General features: G+C 54.6%; 8 protein-coding genes across 8 annotated transcripts; 5 read left to right on the plus strand and 3 right to left on the minus strand.

The window, feature by feature from the left end:
- Positions 1-146: 146 nt before the first annotated feature.
- Positions 147-1,752, plus strand: M409DRAFT_35849 (uncharacterized protein; the record flags this gene model as incomplete). The annotated part of the gene is made up of 4 exons (XM_033810456.1): positions 147-321; positions 382-744; positions 797-1,170; positions 1,228-1,752. The coding sequence occupies 4 exons, from the start codon at positions 147-149 to the stop codon at positions 1,750-1,752; spliced, it is 1,437 nt and encodes a 478-aa protein (XP_033671630.1).
- A 435-nt stretch (positions 1,753-2,187) lies between these two features.
- On the plus strand, positions 2,188-3,525 carry M409DRAFT_63821 (uncharacterized protein; the record flags this gene model as incomplete). The annotated part of the gene is made up of 1 exon (XM_033815786.1): positions 2,188-3,525. The coding sequence occupies one exon, from the start codon at positions 2,188-2,190 to the stop codon at positions 3,523-3,525; it is 1,338 nt and encodes a 445-aa protein (XP_033671631.1).
- A 7-nt stretch (positions 3,526-3,532) lies between these two features.
- Positions 3,533-4,201, minus strand: M409DRAFT_63822 (uncharacterized protein; the record flags this gene model as incomplete). The annotated part of the gene is made up of 1 exon (XM_033815787.1): positions 3,533-4,201. The coding sequence occupies one exon, from the start codon at positions 4,199-4,201 to the stop codon at positions 3,533-3,535; it is 669 nt and encodes a 222-aa protein (XP_033671632.1).
- A 1,337-nt stretch (positions 4,202-5,538) lies between these two features.
- M409DRAFT_18716 (uncharacterized protein) lies at positions 5,539-6,406 on the plus strand (the record flags this gene model as incomplete). The annotated part of the gene is made up of 3 exons (XM_033804615.1): positions 5,539-5,791; positions 5,848-6,137; positions 6,185-6,406. The coding sequence occupies 3 exons, from the start codon at positions 5,539-5,541 to the stop codon at positions 6,404-6,406; spliced, it is 765 nt and encodes a 254-aa protein (XP_033671633.1).
- Positions 6,407-6,451: 45 nt separating this feature from the next.
- Positions 6,452-8,248, plus strand: M409DRAFT_18717 (uncharacterized protein; the record flags this gene model as incomplete). Its single annotated transcript, XM_033804616.1, has 1 exon — positions 6,452-8,248. One exon carries the CDS (start codon positions 6,452-6,454, stop codon positions 8,246-8,248), a length of 1,797 nt encoding a protein of 598 aa, XP_033671634.1.
- A 380-nt stretch (positions 8,249-8,628) lies between these two features.
- On the minus strand, positions 8,629-10,346 carry M409DRAFT_63823 (uncharacterized protein; the record flags this gene model as incomplete). Its single annotated transcript, XM_033815788.1, has 2 exons — positions 8,629-8,699; positions 8,765-10,346. 2 exons carry the CDS (start codon positions 10,344-10,346, stop codon positions 8,629-8,631), a joined length of 1,653 nt encoding a protein of 550 aa, XP_033671635.1.
- Positions 10,347-12,195: 1,849 nt separating this feature from the next.
- M409DRAFT_18719 (uncharacterized protein) lies at positions 12,196-12,495 on the plus strand (the record flags this gene model as incomplete). The annotated part of the gene is made up of 2 exons (XM_033804617.1): positions 12,196-12,389; positions 12,456-12,495. 2 exons carry the CDS (start codon positions 12,196-12,198, stop codon positions 12,493-12,495), a joined length of 234 nt encoding a protein of 77 aa, XP_033671636.1.
- A 95-nt stretch (positions 12,496-12,590) lies between these two features.
- Positions 12,591-14,749, minus strand: M409DRAFT_63824 (uncharacterized protein; the record flags this gene model as incomplete). Its single annotated transcript, XM_033815789.1, has 5 exons — positions 12,591-12,609; positions 12,745-13,506; positions 13,557-14,380; positions 14,431-14,504; positions 14,704-14,749. The coding sequence occupies 5 exons, from the start codon at positions 14,747-14,749 to the stop codon at positions 12,591-12,593; spliced, it is 1,725 nt and encodes a 574-aa protein (XP_033671637.1).
- Positions 14,750-15,234: the final 485 nt, after the last annotated feature.

The raw sequence follows: 15,234 nt of genomic DNA on the forward strand, positions 1-15,234 counted from the left end.
GTGTAGGAAGGTTACCTATTCCTTATTAACGACGGGTTCGCCTAATCCGACGTTGCATGATTAGAAGCACTGAAAGGAGGCTTCTTTACTTTCTCCTTTCCTCTACTCTTCTGCTACCTCTACCTCGAGGCTAAGCATCGATCATCATGGAAAACAACAAGAACTCGACAGAAGTTGCTCCGGCCATTGAGACGCCACCCTCGCCATCCGCCGCTGAACATGGCGCTGTCCTGGAGCCTCCCAGGAATAAGCTTATGAAACTGTATGCGAACAATTGGACGCAGATTATCCTCATTAGCTTTATCTGTTTCTGCTGTCCTGGTGAGTAAATCCGAGGGTATCTTTCGTACGGCGAGGATGCTTGCTAACATGTTCTCCAAGGCATGTACAACGCCCTCACCGGACTCGGCGGATCAGGCCAAGTCGACCCAACAGTCGCCGCCAACGCGAATGTCGCCTTGCTCTCTGTCACTGCCGCCACAGCACTCTTCATCGGCGCGCCTCTCTTCTGGAAACTCGGACCGAAGATCCTGTTCCTTATGGGAGGCTGGACGTACGCCCTATACAGCGGCAGCTTGTTGAACTTCAACCACGACAGCAATGGCGCTTTCGTCATTGCTGCTGGCGCGATTCTAGGTCTTGGAGCCTCGTTTTTGTGGGTTGTGCAGGGCGCTATCATGACGAGTTACGTGCCCGAGCATCAGAAGGGGCGGGCGATCGCGTTGTTTTGGATTATTTTCAATCGTAAGGTGTCTTTCTATCTTTTGATTGACGAGTGCACTGACATGCTGTGCAGTCGGCGGAGGCATCGGCTCCCTCGCAAGCTTCGGCATCAACTTCCACTCTACCTCCAATACCGTCTCCAGCTCGACTTACGTGGCTCTTATGGTCATCATGCTCTTCGGCTGGCTTCTCGGCGTCTTCCTCTGCTCTCCGAAACGTGTCCGACTCACACAGCTCCGCCGGGCCGAGGAGGGCGAGAACCACCACTGGAAGAACATCGCCATTGTCACCTTCAAAACGATTGCCAACTGGCGTGTCCTCCTTATGATCCCATTATGGTTTTCGGCCAATGTATTTTACAGCTATCAGCAAAACGTTGTGAATGGCGAGACGTTCAACATCCGTACTCGGTCCCTGAACAGTGCCCTGTACTGGATGTCCCAAATGGTGAGCCAAAAGTCCAAAACGTTAACGTCTACGCCCCTGACTAACCACCCCAACCAGTTCGGCGGCCTCATAATCGGCTTCCTCCAAGACCTCCCAGGTGTCTCCCGCCCCAAACGCGCCATCATCGGCTGGACCTTCGTCCTCGTCACCGGCATGGCCATCTGGGGCGGCGGCTACGCCTTCCAGCTCTGGCTGAACCGGCGCCTCGCCCAAGGCCTCAAACAAGACATCGACTACACGCAAGGCTCCCTCTCCGCCGGGCCCATGATGCTCTACATCTTCTACGGCGGCTACGACGCCCTCTGGCAAGGCTTCTCGTACTGGCTCATCGGGACTGTGTCGAACTCCTCGGAACGCACGGCGATTCTGGTCGGTGGGTATAAGACGTTTCAGGCGGTGGGCGCCGCGATGGCGTGGAGGATTAGTGCGCAGGGCAAGAGTCCTATGACGCAGTTGGGCATGGATTGGGGGCTTTGTATTGGGAGTTTGTTGATTGTTTTGCCGACGGTTTTGACGGTTAGTCGGACGACGGAGCCGGAGGTCGTGGGGAGTATGCCTGAGGAGAAGGCTGAGGAGGCGTGAGTGTGTGCGTGTAGCGGATTGATTACCGTGTGTTGTTTAGCGTCTTTTCAGTGGTTCAACTCGACTATGATCCTCAGTCTCCCATTACGATTACGATACCAAAAACCACATCTTCCATTACTTTGCCTTGTCTACAACAGCGACGGTCCCTTGCAACGATACAATCAACCCGGCCAAGCCTGTCCGCCGAAGGCTTGGAGCTTTCGCCTGCTGCTGCCGCCCGGATGCTTGGGTTGCATTATTCACTGCTGATCTCCTGGCAGCTGCCCGAAACGGCTAGCACGTGCATTCGACACGCTACACTGTTATCACTGCTCGCGTTCCTGCGTTTAATGCGTGGGCTGGTGGGGCGGATTTGCATTGAGAGAGGTGTGTCGGAGGTCTTTCGATATTGCTCGAGCCTCTCATCGACGGTTGCTCGAGATGTCGACGAAGATGTTGAGCTCTGCATATATTGTAGCTGCACTGTTCGTAGCAACGGCAACTGCCCATCCTCCACCACATCCACCCTGGCATCAAAGATCCTGTATTCCTCAATTTACTCTTCACCATGGCTCTCGCGAGTCCGTCGGTCTCCTGTCGAATCCTCTCCAACTCGCAGTCGCCAACTTGACAAATTACACCCACCCGGCCAACTACGGCTCTCCCACCCACAACCAAGTCCATCCCATCGAGCCCGGCTCCGCCAACATCATCGGGCACTGTGGCACCATCGTCTCATCCTTCGCCGTCGGAAAACGAAACCTCTACAGCGATGTCAACGGCACGCTCTTACCGCCTTGGAAGCAGGAAGACGCCTCACTCGATACGATTTATGATCTGGCGAGTTTGACCAAATTGTTCACGACGGTGGCGGTTTTGCGGCAGCTGGATGCTGGGACGTTGCAGTTGAATGCGAGCGTGGCGAGGTATTTGCCGAAGTTTGCGGTAAATGGGAAGGAGGGCATTACTATCCTGGAACTGCTCACGCATACGAGTGGGTTTGCACCGGATCCCGTGCCGGGGTTGTACGATCCAGTGTATACCACGTACGAGGAGCGCATCGATGCCATCTTGTCTGCGCCCTTGCAGGATGCGCCGGGGAGTACGTATACGTACTCGGATCTGAACTTCATGACTCTGTTCATCCTTCTGGAGACGGTGACGGGGAAGCAGCTCGATGTGTTGATCGCGGACTTTACGAAGCCTCTTGGAATGACCAGTACGTTCTTCAACCGCGGCAATGTCGAGGGACCGGCGTTTCGGCCTTATGGGCGGATGGCCACGCAGGAGTTCCAGATTGCCGTCTTGGGTCCCTCTGAGCCTCAGCGACCACAGCCGGTGCGTGGGACGGTGCATGATGAGAATGCGTGGGCGTTGGATGGCGTCAGTGGTCATGCTGGACTCTTCTCGACTGTTGGCGACACGGCTGTCCTCTGCCAGATGATTCTGAACAATGGCACATACGGCGGGAGCCGGTATCTATCGCAGCAGGCGGTCGACTGGATCTTCACCAACTTCAACGCCCGCTTCCCCAGCGATGCGCACGGCTTAGGGTTCGAATTGGACCAGTACTACTGGTCTGGCCCGATGGCGAGCCTACAGACCGCCGGCCATACTGGCTTCACTGGTACAACCTTGGCGATCGATAGACCCAGCAATACTTTCTTCCTGCATTTTGCGAACCGCGTGCATCCAAGTCGGAACTGGAGTAGCAACAACATCGCTCGAGAAGCCCTTGGATACTGGGTGGCGAAGTCGTTGGGTCGAGACGTAGCATTCCCAAGCACTTAGCCTTTCTTCACCAGGGCTGAATGAATCTCAAAGGTCTTGATTCCGCCTCCACTTCACCTAATCGTCGCTTCACCGTCGTCTGAATCGCAGCTTCCACTTGCTCCACAGTCCCACCTGCGTCAATGACCACAATATCCTCTTCCTCGTCCGGGTGAGTCCTCATCTCCGCGAACAGCTCCCTCACGCGATCCTGCATCTCCTGCTTCTCGTATCTCTCCGTGCCAAACCCGCGGCGAATAGCAGCTTTCTCCGCGGTGATATCCAGAAACAAGCACAGATCTGGCCGAGGCAGTCCGACCTCCATGTGTCTACACCATGCAAGGTCCATGGTCGGGTTCCGTTTCGCGGCGGAGTAGACACAGCCAGAATAGTAGTACCTATCAATCACCACCGTCGTACCAGACTCGATCGAAGACTTAATCTTCTCCGCCGCCTCCCACCTGTTTGCAGAGAACAGGAGATGTATAGCGTGGTCTTCTTGCTGACTCGTTCCGGTCAGGTAGTTATTGATCATCTGTCCAATGACAGTGGACCTGTTGGGAAACCGGGCATGTTCGACTTTTTGCCCCTGAGATTGGAGGTATTCCACCAGACGCTCGCATTGTGTGCTCTTGCCCGAGCGGTCAAGGCCCTCGAAGACGATGAGGTGGCCTCGCTTGCTGCTGCTGGTCGTCATGTTCACGGTGTTGCCAAGCGGAGGATGTGCCTTTTCAGTTGTTCGTTGCAGGAGCGTGTTCTTTCACGCTTGCTCCACACTCCGAAGTAATGCTTGTTGTGCTCAGCACAACATCCCCTGTGCATTGAGTCGCACAATCTGGCCAATCAGAGGGCGTTTTGGATAGCGCCAAGAAGGAGTTGAGGTCCCCGGCGATGTCGGCAACAATGGCTCTTGGCCGGAAATGGTATAGCTTGATCTTCAGACCTCACCTCCTCCTGTGCCCATCAACAACGCGCACTACTCTGCTATTGTGTTATATTTGAATATGTCTTCGGCACTACAAGCTGGCTGCGAAGTCAATGTCCACCTGCTTCTGTCGTCTGTGTAACTGCCCCTCTTCTCCAGCGATCGGCAATGACTTCACGCCGAAGGTCTGATGAAAAAAAGTATGAATTGTTTGAGCCATGTCTGCCCACCATGACTCGGCACCACCCGCTCAGACCTGTGGGAGCGTGCTTGTCAACAAGTTCTCGAGTTTGAAGCGAAAGATGTGATGAGAGGGGTAGGGGTGCTCACCAGGCGGCCCTGCCCTCGAGGCTGGAAGAACCGAGCCGAACGACGAGCAGGACCGAAAGATACTGTGCCGCACATCTCTGTTTGTCGACATCCTGCAGTGGGGCCACCCAGCTGCATTTCCTTGAATCCTCGATCTCAGGGCATGGCTCCCAACAGGTGACAATTGAATGCCCAAGAGGTTGCTGGAACGAGCCTCAGAGAGCAAAGCCCGCGAAGGCAGAAGCATCTCCTTCATGTTACCATGGCCGCATGTGGCCATGCCGACACCATGGTCTCAACTGAACTCGCCCAGACGCCCCGTCACGACACACGACCTGCAGTGCCCAGATACAGTAACGCCCATCCCGCGCGGGTGAGGAACGATCCACAAGAGCAGCCACGTGAAAGCAGAAGGTGATGAGCTGCGCGAAGACAGCCAGAGCACCTCTGCCATTCAAATGGCCGTCAAGCGGTCGCCCAATGACCCTGACGACTAGCCCTGAGACCGCTCACCTGACCCGTAATCGGCCAACTTGAGAGAGGAAAGAGAAGATGGAAGTCGGCGGGATGAGTTAATTATTTGTAGTTGCAGAGAAGTGGGTCTTAGTGACTCACGATGTTGGGCGCGGCAAGTCGTGACGCGCGCGCCTGGACGTGAACATCAAAAGGGAACTTTTGCCGGCAAGTGAATGTTCGGACGGAAGCACGGACCCTTCCCGAAACCACCACCATACTTCTTCTCTCTTCTCCTCTACTCTCGTCCTTTCCTGAACCACTGACAAACCGACTCCCGCACCACCATGGCACCTGCTCGAGGCGCTATGTGCAGTCGACAGGCTCAACTTGGTCAATCCAAACCCAAAGCCAAGCAGACAGACTCGAAGTCCAATTCACTGCAGGCGCAATCGGCGCGAAGCCATCAACCCAAGTTTCAGCGACGCAGAGAGAGGATCAACAGGGCGGCGGAGCAAGATGCTAGTCGCGCAGCCAGACAAAATGCCGACCGCGGCGCCGCGCATCGTGCTCGTCGCCAGAACCGTGCTCGGCAAGAAGGTATTGCCAGACGCTGATTCCTTCGAGGTTTGATAGATACTGACGTGTTACTGTAGACAATGGCGCTCCGAAGACGCTGCTTCACGCACTGGAGAAGACTCTGCGTGGCCTCGGCTTCACAGACACTGAAGTCACCCTCTTCAGGCGGCAGGTCGCAGCAAGGCAATTGCCAGACCTCACATCTTTGAGTTTCACGGAACTCACCTCTCTGGTCGTCGATTCAAAGATCGAGTCAAGCTCTGAGATGCTTTGTCGCGCTTTGACGGAGCTCCAGCGCCACCTCACGGAGTTGACAAGCAGGATCACATCCCTGCGACCGAGCGAGACATACGAACTGTTCTGGATGGTATCTTGCACCCAAATTCGTAGCTTGGCAATCGCTCACTTCAACAGGTTCATGGTGTCAAGCCATTTGATCCCACCAAGATCAATGCCGACCGGGCCATCGACCTTATCGAAGCTGGCATCCTCGGCCAAGAAGCGCCGCAGCTTCAGGAAGATCTCAAGCCAGTCGTGATATCGGCTGCTCACAGCGCGAAGCAGTCTCGCCCTCGCCTTTCGGACATCTTCGACAAGATCATCGCTCGTTACCTCCCTCCTAATCCTACCGGATAGGAACTCCTCTCACAGCGCTGCATGTTCTTCGTTCACCGCCTCAGCATGGAACTCAAGGAAGCTCATCGCGCTGAGAAACTCATGCATCAGACACAAGATATGAGCCAACATGCTGTCATTGTCACTCACCTACAGCGCGCTCTGGTTCTCGAGCAGCACCTCCAAGAGTTCGGACGTCCATCTGGCCGGTTGCACTCATGGCTCATGCAGCCATCAAAGTATGGCGACAACACTCCTCGTGCCACCATGTACGGAGTGGATGCTGCACAGCTGGAGGGCCATATGCACATTGAGTACGGACAGACAGACGACGAGTCGGAAGGCGAGCAGGGCCCATCTGAGGTCGTCCACCCCGTTGCCAACAATCACGGCCGTCCTTCTTCTACAAGCGCTACCGCCCAACAAGTAACTCAAGCAGCTTCACCTCCAGCCCAAGAGCATACCCCATCGTCACTCGGACACACCACGGCGACTTCTGTTATCAACAACGGCAATGGCAGCTCAGCCGTTGCGCAGCGGAGTCAAGGCATCCTCGTTCATGTCTCACAAAGCACGCCAACTTCGTCTCACTGGAACGGCAGCTCAGTTGTCGCCAGCGCTGGTTCAAGCTCACGACAAGACGCGACCTCGACTCAACAAGTTGGCCCCTTGCCAGCCATCAAGTCCAACGAGAAAGTTACGAACGTCACCGCAGTGGAAGCATGCGGCGAACACACCAAGAAGGCTCCTTCCGTATCTGCACAAACGCTCGATCTCTCATCTTTGATCCAGAACATCAGTGCAACCATCGGTAGTGCCAACAACAGTTCCAAGAACGAGACTGCGGGTTACGACGGAGACTCGGAGTCAGGTCACGTCAACGCTTCTGACGATGAGACCGATTCATCCGATGATGATGCCACCACCGCCCACAAAGTCCAGCGCAGCGGAAAGCACTCATCTGGCTCAGGCCTTCTTCAGCGAGCTACCGCAACGAGCCGTCGGCCTCATTCTCATCTTCGTCAACGCACCAACACCGCCGGCATCACCAGAGCCCAGGGTCAGGCACGACAGCAACCATGGTCCGCGCGTGTGGCACCAAAGCAGGAATTGACGGAGAAGCAGCAGCGTATGATACGCATCATCGCTGAGGCGATCGAGAAAGTAGTCAAGGTCTCAGGAAACGAGCTGAACGCTTACAGCGACGCCAAGCCCCTGCCGTCGGGTCTCCGTCTGACCGGCGACAAGTACACGGACTACGATCAAGATGACCTGAAGACCGATCGAGCTACTATTACGGGTTCGTCTGGTGCTGCTCCCTCCAGCGCGAATCCCACCGGCTCTACTGCGTCTGGCTCTGCTGCGTCTGGCTCTGCTCCCCCTGCTCCTGCTCAGCCTGTCTCTACCCCTACTATCTCTGGTTCTCATCCATCTGGCTCTACTCCATCTGGCTTCACTCCACCTAACACCACTTCCCTTGGCTCCGTTACGCCCGGCTCCGCTACCCCCAGCTCTGATTCATCTGGCTCAAACACCTCCAGCTCCAACTCCTTCACCAGCACCCCACCCACCAGCGACCAGTCCGGAGAAGATGACTCCAACGACACCTTATCCGACGACGAGAATGCCAGCGACAACGAGAGCTTGTCCGATGACGACGACAGCGACGAGGAGGTGGAGTTCCAGCTGTCGAAGACTCCAGGCAGCACCCCACCCACCGGCGCCCCGTCCGGAGAAGACAGTGACGACGAGGACGTAGACATGGACGACGACAAGGCCAAGGACGAGGCTGAGAAGAAGGCGAAGAAGAAGGCCAAGTTTCGGAGACTCCAGGACGACATGGGCGACGTCTTTGATTTGTGATGCTGTCTTCTGTGGTTGAGGTTGGGAGCCTCGCCACTCATGTCGGTTGTCGGGATAGTCTCGCGCTGGCAGCGCACTGTTTGCTTTGCTTTGATGGACTTTGCTTTATTGCGCGAACCTCTTTGCTTGATACCCCCTGCTGTCAGCGCTTGCTTCGGACGACTTGCTGCTTTGTTGCGTTCCGTATGATACCCCTCTGCCGGCGAGAGTAATCTTTGCTCGATATGCTGCGAAGCCTGTTCTGCACAAGACATGTACAATAGATTGTACAAGACACGAATTGAAACCCGAAAAAGAAATTCACGTTTCCAAAAAGGCGTCACTCTACTAAACATCGTACAAGAGATTTGTCTCTAACGTCTGCGTGTAATATGGTACAATCATGAATCCTGCGTCATATGCGAAGGCAAGTTATAATCCGCATAGTCCATATGCACGAAGGCTCGATCCACTAGAAGAAATTAGCGTTAGCAAGACTCTCAATCTCTGGAGGCATGAAGGGTATCCATAACTCACCCGTCGGCACACTCTCCAAAACATACTGCAAGCTCTCCCCCAAATCATGCGAATCCCTTAAACTCGTCCCCTCATCCAACACGATATCCACCTCGACGTTCAACTTATCCCCCGAATGATACGCCTGCAAGCCCTGGATCTTCTTGATCGTCTTGGCGAAGCGCATCGTCAGGTAGAGCAAAATATTGCGCTCGTCCGCGGACGCCGAGGCGCCGGTGAGGTTGACGATGTGGCCGTTGGCGGTTTGAGACCAGTTGACGATGACGTAGAGGGAGAGGATGACACCGCCGAGCGGGTCGAGCCACCAGATGCGCGCGTAGTAGCCGACCAAGGGGAAGATTATGGAGAAAGTGTTGAAGACGACGTCGGTCATGGCGTCTTGGGCTAGGGCTTGGACGGAGCTGTTTTTAATCAGGCGGCACCAGAGCCAGCAGGCGCCTTTGATTACGACGGTGCTGGCCATGATTATGATGGCTGGGAGGCCGAGTTCGACGATTTCGTGCTTGCCGTTGGTGAGTTCGTTTAGCGCTTGCCAGAGGACTTGGATGAATGCTGTTATCATGATCACGGAGAAGACCAGGACACCGACAGGTTCCAGACGTCGACGGCCGATTGGATATGCGTATTGGTCTGTTCGAGATATGAGTCTGGTGGTTATGCCGACGATCGCAGTACTCAGGAAGTCGAGCGCTGCGTCGACGAGAGAGGCGAGTACGGAGACTGAGTTACTGAGCAGCACGACGACGAGCTTCATCACCAGAAGCGCTGTGTTTGCGGCAAGGTTGACCAGGATCGCGATGGTGACAATTCGAGATTGCGATGAAGTCTCCTCTTCCATCTCCAGATCAAGGCCAGGAGGCAATGGACCCGCTTCCTCGTCGCCTCTTGTATCAAATCTACTCAATAGAGGCTCTTCTTCTCCATTCTCGTGGTGTGGGCTCGGCTTCCTGTCATGCTTCTTATCTTTGAGCGAGTACATATCTTTGGGCGTTCTCTTGACTTTCTGAGGTGCCTGTTCTGGCTCCGCCTCGCCATTCGCATAGAAAGCTCCGTTCGCGAGGATACTATCAAAGGAGCCGTGTCGCTCAGTGTATATCCTTGGCGGCTCAATAGCCTCTTCCTCATCAATCGTATCTGGTAAGTCGCCTTGCCAAGAACCACGCATGACCGGCGTTTGCGGGGTGAGTTGGGGGTTCGGTGACGTGTGCTGGTACTCTTGGATGAGGTCGTGCGGCAGACTGCTGTCCAGGAGTCGGTCGATGTACATGTAGTGTTGGACGAGGTAATTCGTTCGCTCGTAGTATTCTCGGACCGACTTCTTCTTGATCTTTTTGAGATCGTCGTCCGTCTGCCAATACTTCTCCCATCTATATCGCGGATTTGTGTTGCCAATCAAACGTTGACTGCGCACTTCCGGGGTCATCAGAACACTCGCTTGATAGCTCATCCTCCGGTTGTGATCATCACCACCACCCCAGCCTGCAACTCCACCATGGGCGACATCTGGGTTGAGCATAGCCTTCTGTGTCATATCAACATCTTTGGAACTGGAGCTATCGCTGCGCTGCCTCAAGCCGGGCATTTCGGCGGCAGTGATGCTGTTCCTTCTCGGCGTCCATTGCGAACGTGGTCGTGTGAGATTTGTGCTGGATCGTGCCTGGATGATGCTTGGCAGGTGATGTCCTCGAGGAGAGGCAAACGAGGTATCGTCAGAGGACAAGGGGAGGAAGTCTTTCAGGGATGCGATGCGGTAGGTTTGGGAGGGCTGTCGCTCCATGTCGAGTAATAAATCCGGGGCACGCGACTGGAAGCGCGTTGAGCTCAATGCTGGCGGATGCGATGATCGCTCAGTATCACGCCGGCCAGGGACGGTGAGCGTAAGATTCAGGTCAACACAGGTCACAGCATTGTCTGGGCCGCGACTTGATGAATCGGGGAGCTCAACGCCTGCAGCCAAGTGTTGCCGTCTCGGAGTCCGCCCAAAAAGCAGCAACCCAGCACTTTCGCGGCAGAGCTCTCCCAGCTCCGCACACGTGCTGACCTTTGGCAGGGATCTGCGAGCCGCCCTGCCGCCGTCTTTCACGCTCCAGAAACTTTAAACCGACTCCATCTCTCCTCTCACTTCACTCCCTTACTCTTCCTCCTCCATTCTCGTTCAAAGACTTTGTTCCTGGTGCATAGAATCAATTGGGATATGTAGGGTGTCCATATGCAACATGAGTGTTGACATGCTCCAGCAAAATGAAGACAAAGAGAAAGAACAAAGAGATTAAGAGTGAAAGAATTAAACATCATTGCCAACGGCTTTGACTTGGACCAATTGGCCAGAAGTATTAAGTCGGCCCTGGATCTGGATCTCTTCTCGATCCCGGCCTCAGTGCAAATGCCAGATCTTGTGTAGGCATCATGGCAGACACCTTGGGATTACGTTCGAATGCACTTGGGCGCTAGGAAGCATCGCTGTTGAGCGTAAGAACTCTGTTCCAAGAATGAGGATCGGAAGCCACGCAGACTCAACTCGTCCCTGTCGCACAATGTCGCGACCTAATACTCAGCCAGACCACGATGACCTGGTATAAGCAAGTCTGTAGGAGATGATGCAAAACGCGTGGATGGTCATGAACAAAGATCGCTCCCAGAAAACCCCCCACAGAAACGCCCACGTCACCCCAACACACCGCCCCGGCAAACATCCGCCAGAACTTCGGCCGGAGTTTCAAAGGGTTATATATCCCTTTGAACCTAACATCAACGTATCAAAAGCAACACGAAAGCTAAATCTGATGGATTGTAGCCCTTCGAGTGTTCTCTGTCCAATGCTGAGATGGCACATCTAGTATACAGTTCTTTGAAGGGCGGGCTTGGGGGCAAAGGAGGGTCGCGGAGCGGCTTTTCCTTTTGCTGGTTTGGAAGGGCCCGGGGTCGAGTTGGGGTGGGGCGTGAGGGGGATTTTCGTTTTGGAGATTTGTGGTGATGGGCGTTTATGAGTGGAGGCATGTTCAATCGATGGTAGATCTTTCTTCCTCGCGTTCTCATTTCTACCGTCTTTTGCTCGACCGCTTGCTGTCGTTGTCTTCTCGAGACCTGTCGACATCTTCAAGCTGTTCGCCCTCTTGACTTCAATCACTGCCTCGCATTGAACAAACCACTTCCAAGAACGATCATCAATGCCTCGAGCAACCAGCTGCTATTCAAGGAATATATCAAGCTCTCCAAATTCCAAACATTCCCTACATATCAACGCCCTTCACTCTCTAATCGATGCTAACTGAAAGCGCATAAAACATTCCAACCCCTGCACCAACTCCAAATCTCTCCACACCACCCACCAACCCACAACCACTCTCTCACCTACAAAAACTATCCACATCGCATCATACCACACTACCTAAACAATTCCAACATCCACTAACATGTGCCAAATGTGCATGATGGCTGCGCTGCAGCAGGTTATGACCGACGGCATGGCCATGCAGCAGCTCGCTCAGCTTATGGGCGGCCAAGGTGGTGGGCAGCAAGATCCATACGGAGGAATGTATGGGGGTATGGGCGGCGGCGGACAGAATCCGTATGGCGGCATGTATGGTGGTCAAGGTGGTCAGGGCCAAGGCGGACAGGGAGGCGGGTACGAGGATGAGGACGATGATCCATGGTTTTGATTCCGCATAGTCTAAGACTGACTGGACATGAGCGTTAAAGACTATCGCGATATGCCATATCTGAATACCTAACTCCACCACCAACGCCTCCCCCTCTCATACCTTTCTCTCTCATTCTTGTCCATCAACAGAGCTCTACCCCGGGTATTCCGCCGAAAGTGGAACATTTATCCATCCCCATTACCGCTAAGCCGTCTAAGCAGCTTAGGATCCAATCAGCAGCGCAGTCGCTCGTCAAAAGCCGGAGAGACAGCAGTTGCATCCGTTCCACTTTGACCGGAACGAGGATCCTTCCCCTTTCTCCTCTCCCTCTCCACCCACTCCCCTCTAATCCCCCTATAATCATGCACCGTATACCCCTCAAACCACTCCCTCCAATTCCACCACCCGCCCTTCCTATGCCTCCGCACCCCCAAATCCCCCAGCAACATATCCGCATACGGCACAGCATCGTACACAAACTCCGGATACCACCGCGAGAACCCCCACGGATACCTCCACCCGCCGAAGCGGCTCGTCAGCGCCGTGTGCCAGTACACGTCCGCCTCGTTGATGGCGAGGTTGCCGGAGAGGTATGCGAAGGTCCAGAGGGCTTGGGTTTCTGCGAGGATCAGGTTCGAGGTGCAGTGCACCATTTTGAGGAAGCAGAGGGAGCGGTCGCCCGTGGCGGTTAGGCCCGGCGGGGCGATCCCGCGATAGAGGCGCATGGGCGTGATGGGTTGGGTGAAGGGGAGTTTTCTCGCCGGAGGGTGGGCGAGGCGGGGGAATTGGCGGAGGATGTGCGCGTCGGCGCGGGCGTCGAGGGAGGCCCAGAAGTCGAGTTCGGAGGGCGTGTAGGTTTTGCTGGGGATGCCGATGGAGGCGTCGATGCCTGGGGGTGACCAGGTGATTGTTGGGGTTAGTTGCCAGCCGGTGATTTGGATTACGGCGTCGGTTTGGTGGGTTGTGTTGTCGTCGTGGGTGATGGTGCCGTTGGGGGAGAGGGTTATGTCGGTTTTGTGCAGGGTCACTTGGCCGGAGCGGAGGAGGTCGTGGGGGTCGGATGCGTAGTTGAGGATGCCTACACGGGCGGACCAGAAGAGACTGTGATGTACATCAGCAGAATGTGACAGTGCGAAAATGATATAACGTACCTCTCGAATGGCTCCAGATGCTTCAGCTGCTCCTCCTTTCTATAGCCGTTAAAGTCCACCACATCGAACCGCATCTTCTCCCACAGATTATCCGTCAACCATCTCCCAATCCGCGTCCGAGCCAGGAAGCCCCGTATCCAGCCAAAGCCGTCATAGCAACCCCAAATACAAGGGCTAAACCAAGTGAAGAAGCGCATGCACGCGACATGCTCCAGCATTACGGTCCATGGCCCTAGCTTGACCCATGGCGAGCTCATCCATACTGGTCCACCTCCAGACTTTCTCACCACCCAATCGACTTTCTTGCCATGCGTGGCGAACATGTAGACTGCGTCGTATCCTATCTTTGAAGCCCCTACTACTGTGACTGACTTGACGTTTGGATCGTTGGCTAGTGCTTCGCCTTGTTGTCTTAGGGCACCGTGATTGAAGACTGGGCGATCGAAGTTTTGGTGTCCGGGCAGATTCACTGGATTTGGTCGCGATGCAAGCCCGTGGCACATGATGAGCTTCTTACTGCGGTACGTCTTCTCCATGGATCCGTTTCCATTGGCATAGTTTGTCCTAAGCAGCCATCCATCTTGCAGCTTCTCAATCTCGTCGACGGTGGTCAGGTAATGGATACATCGTAGGATATCGAAATGCCGAGCATAGTCTGTCAAATAATCGTACATGACTCTACCGGGAATGTGCCAGCCTTCTTTCACGTCGTAGATCTTGGGGTCCATGTAGTAGTCGGAGTACTCATAAGTCCCGTAGAGGTTGTTCGTCTTCAGGCCTTCGTATAGATTCTCTTCGGCCCATACGCCTCCCAGTGTCTTCCTCTACCGGCATGTTAGCTGATGGCGAATGTTTGCCCAGCCTCTCAACTCACAGCTTCGAGGATAATGACATTGCTTCCAGGCGCAAGCTCCAAATACGTCTTCGCAGCGCATAGTCCTCCGATTCCTGATCGACGTAAGCTACTACACTACCCTCCTCGGTCCGCTCAAATTGGAACGTATCGAACTGCCATCTCTCCGGCTTGTTATAGGCGACTGCGCTGTTGGTCGCACTCTAAGCTGCTTAAAAGGGCTTAGGAGTAATAGTGATAGATGTTCCACTTTGAGCAGAACACCGAGGGTAGAAGGCCATTGAAACACCTTACCTGCTCCCACCACAATAAGATCAACTGGTGCGTCTTTCTCGTCCATCCTTGACAAAATCTGTTGTCGCTAAACAGCGCGACAATGTTATTTCCAGAATGATACGACGAAACATAGCGAGACTCAACAAAAGAAAGGTGAAAGAAGTGCGAATATACAACTTGCCATACCCTCGGGCCGGTACCTACTCACCTGAAAGCAATCTAGGGCGCTTTTCCGACCTCTGGACCTGCAGCAGGGCGAATGTCTGCGATGATCGACGTCGCCGCTGCCGGCAAGCTTTGAGCGAGATAAGGCATCGCTGTGGCCCCCGCACTGTAGCACCGCTGCACGTGATCTGGACGTCGTTTGGAAGATTGTAGCCTTCCGCCTTCAAATGCTTCACTTGTCGACATCGTCCCTCCTGAAAAGCGTCCAGTGGTCGACTGAGACCCCGTCCTTATCGCGTTTGGCGGCGTGCTTGATCTGCTGGGTTCGCTCGTGGGTGTCTGTGGGTGGCATGTCAGAAGCTGCAGTCTTGCAGGTATAACAAC

Source organism: Zasmidium cellare (assembly GCF_010093935.1).
Source record: "Zasmidium cellare ATCC 36951 unplaced genomic scaffold M409scaffold_6, whole genome shotgun sequence".
Taxonomy (NCBI): Eukaryota; Fungi; Ascomycota; class Dothideomycetes; order Mycosphaerellales; family Mycosphaerellaceae; genus Zasmidium; species Zasmidium cellare.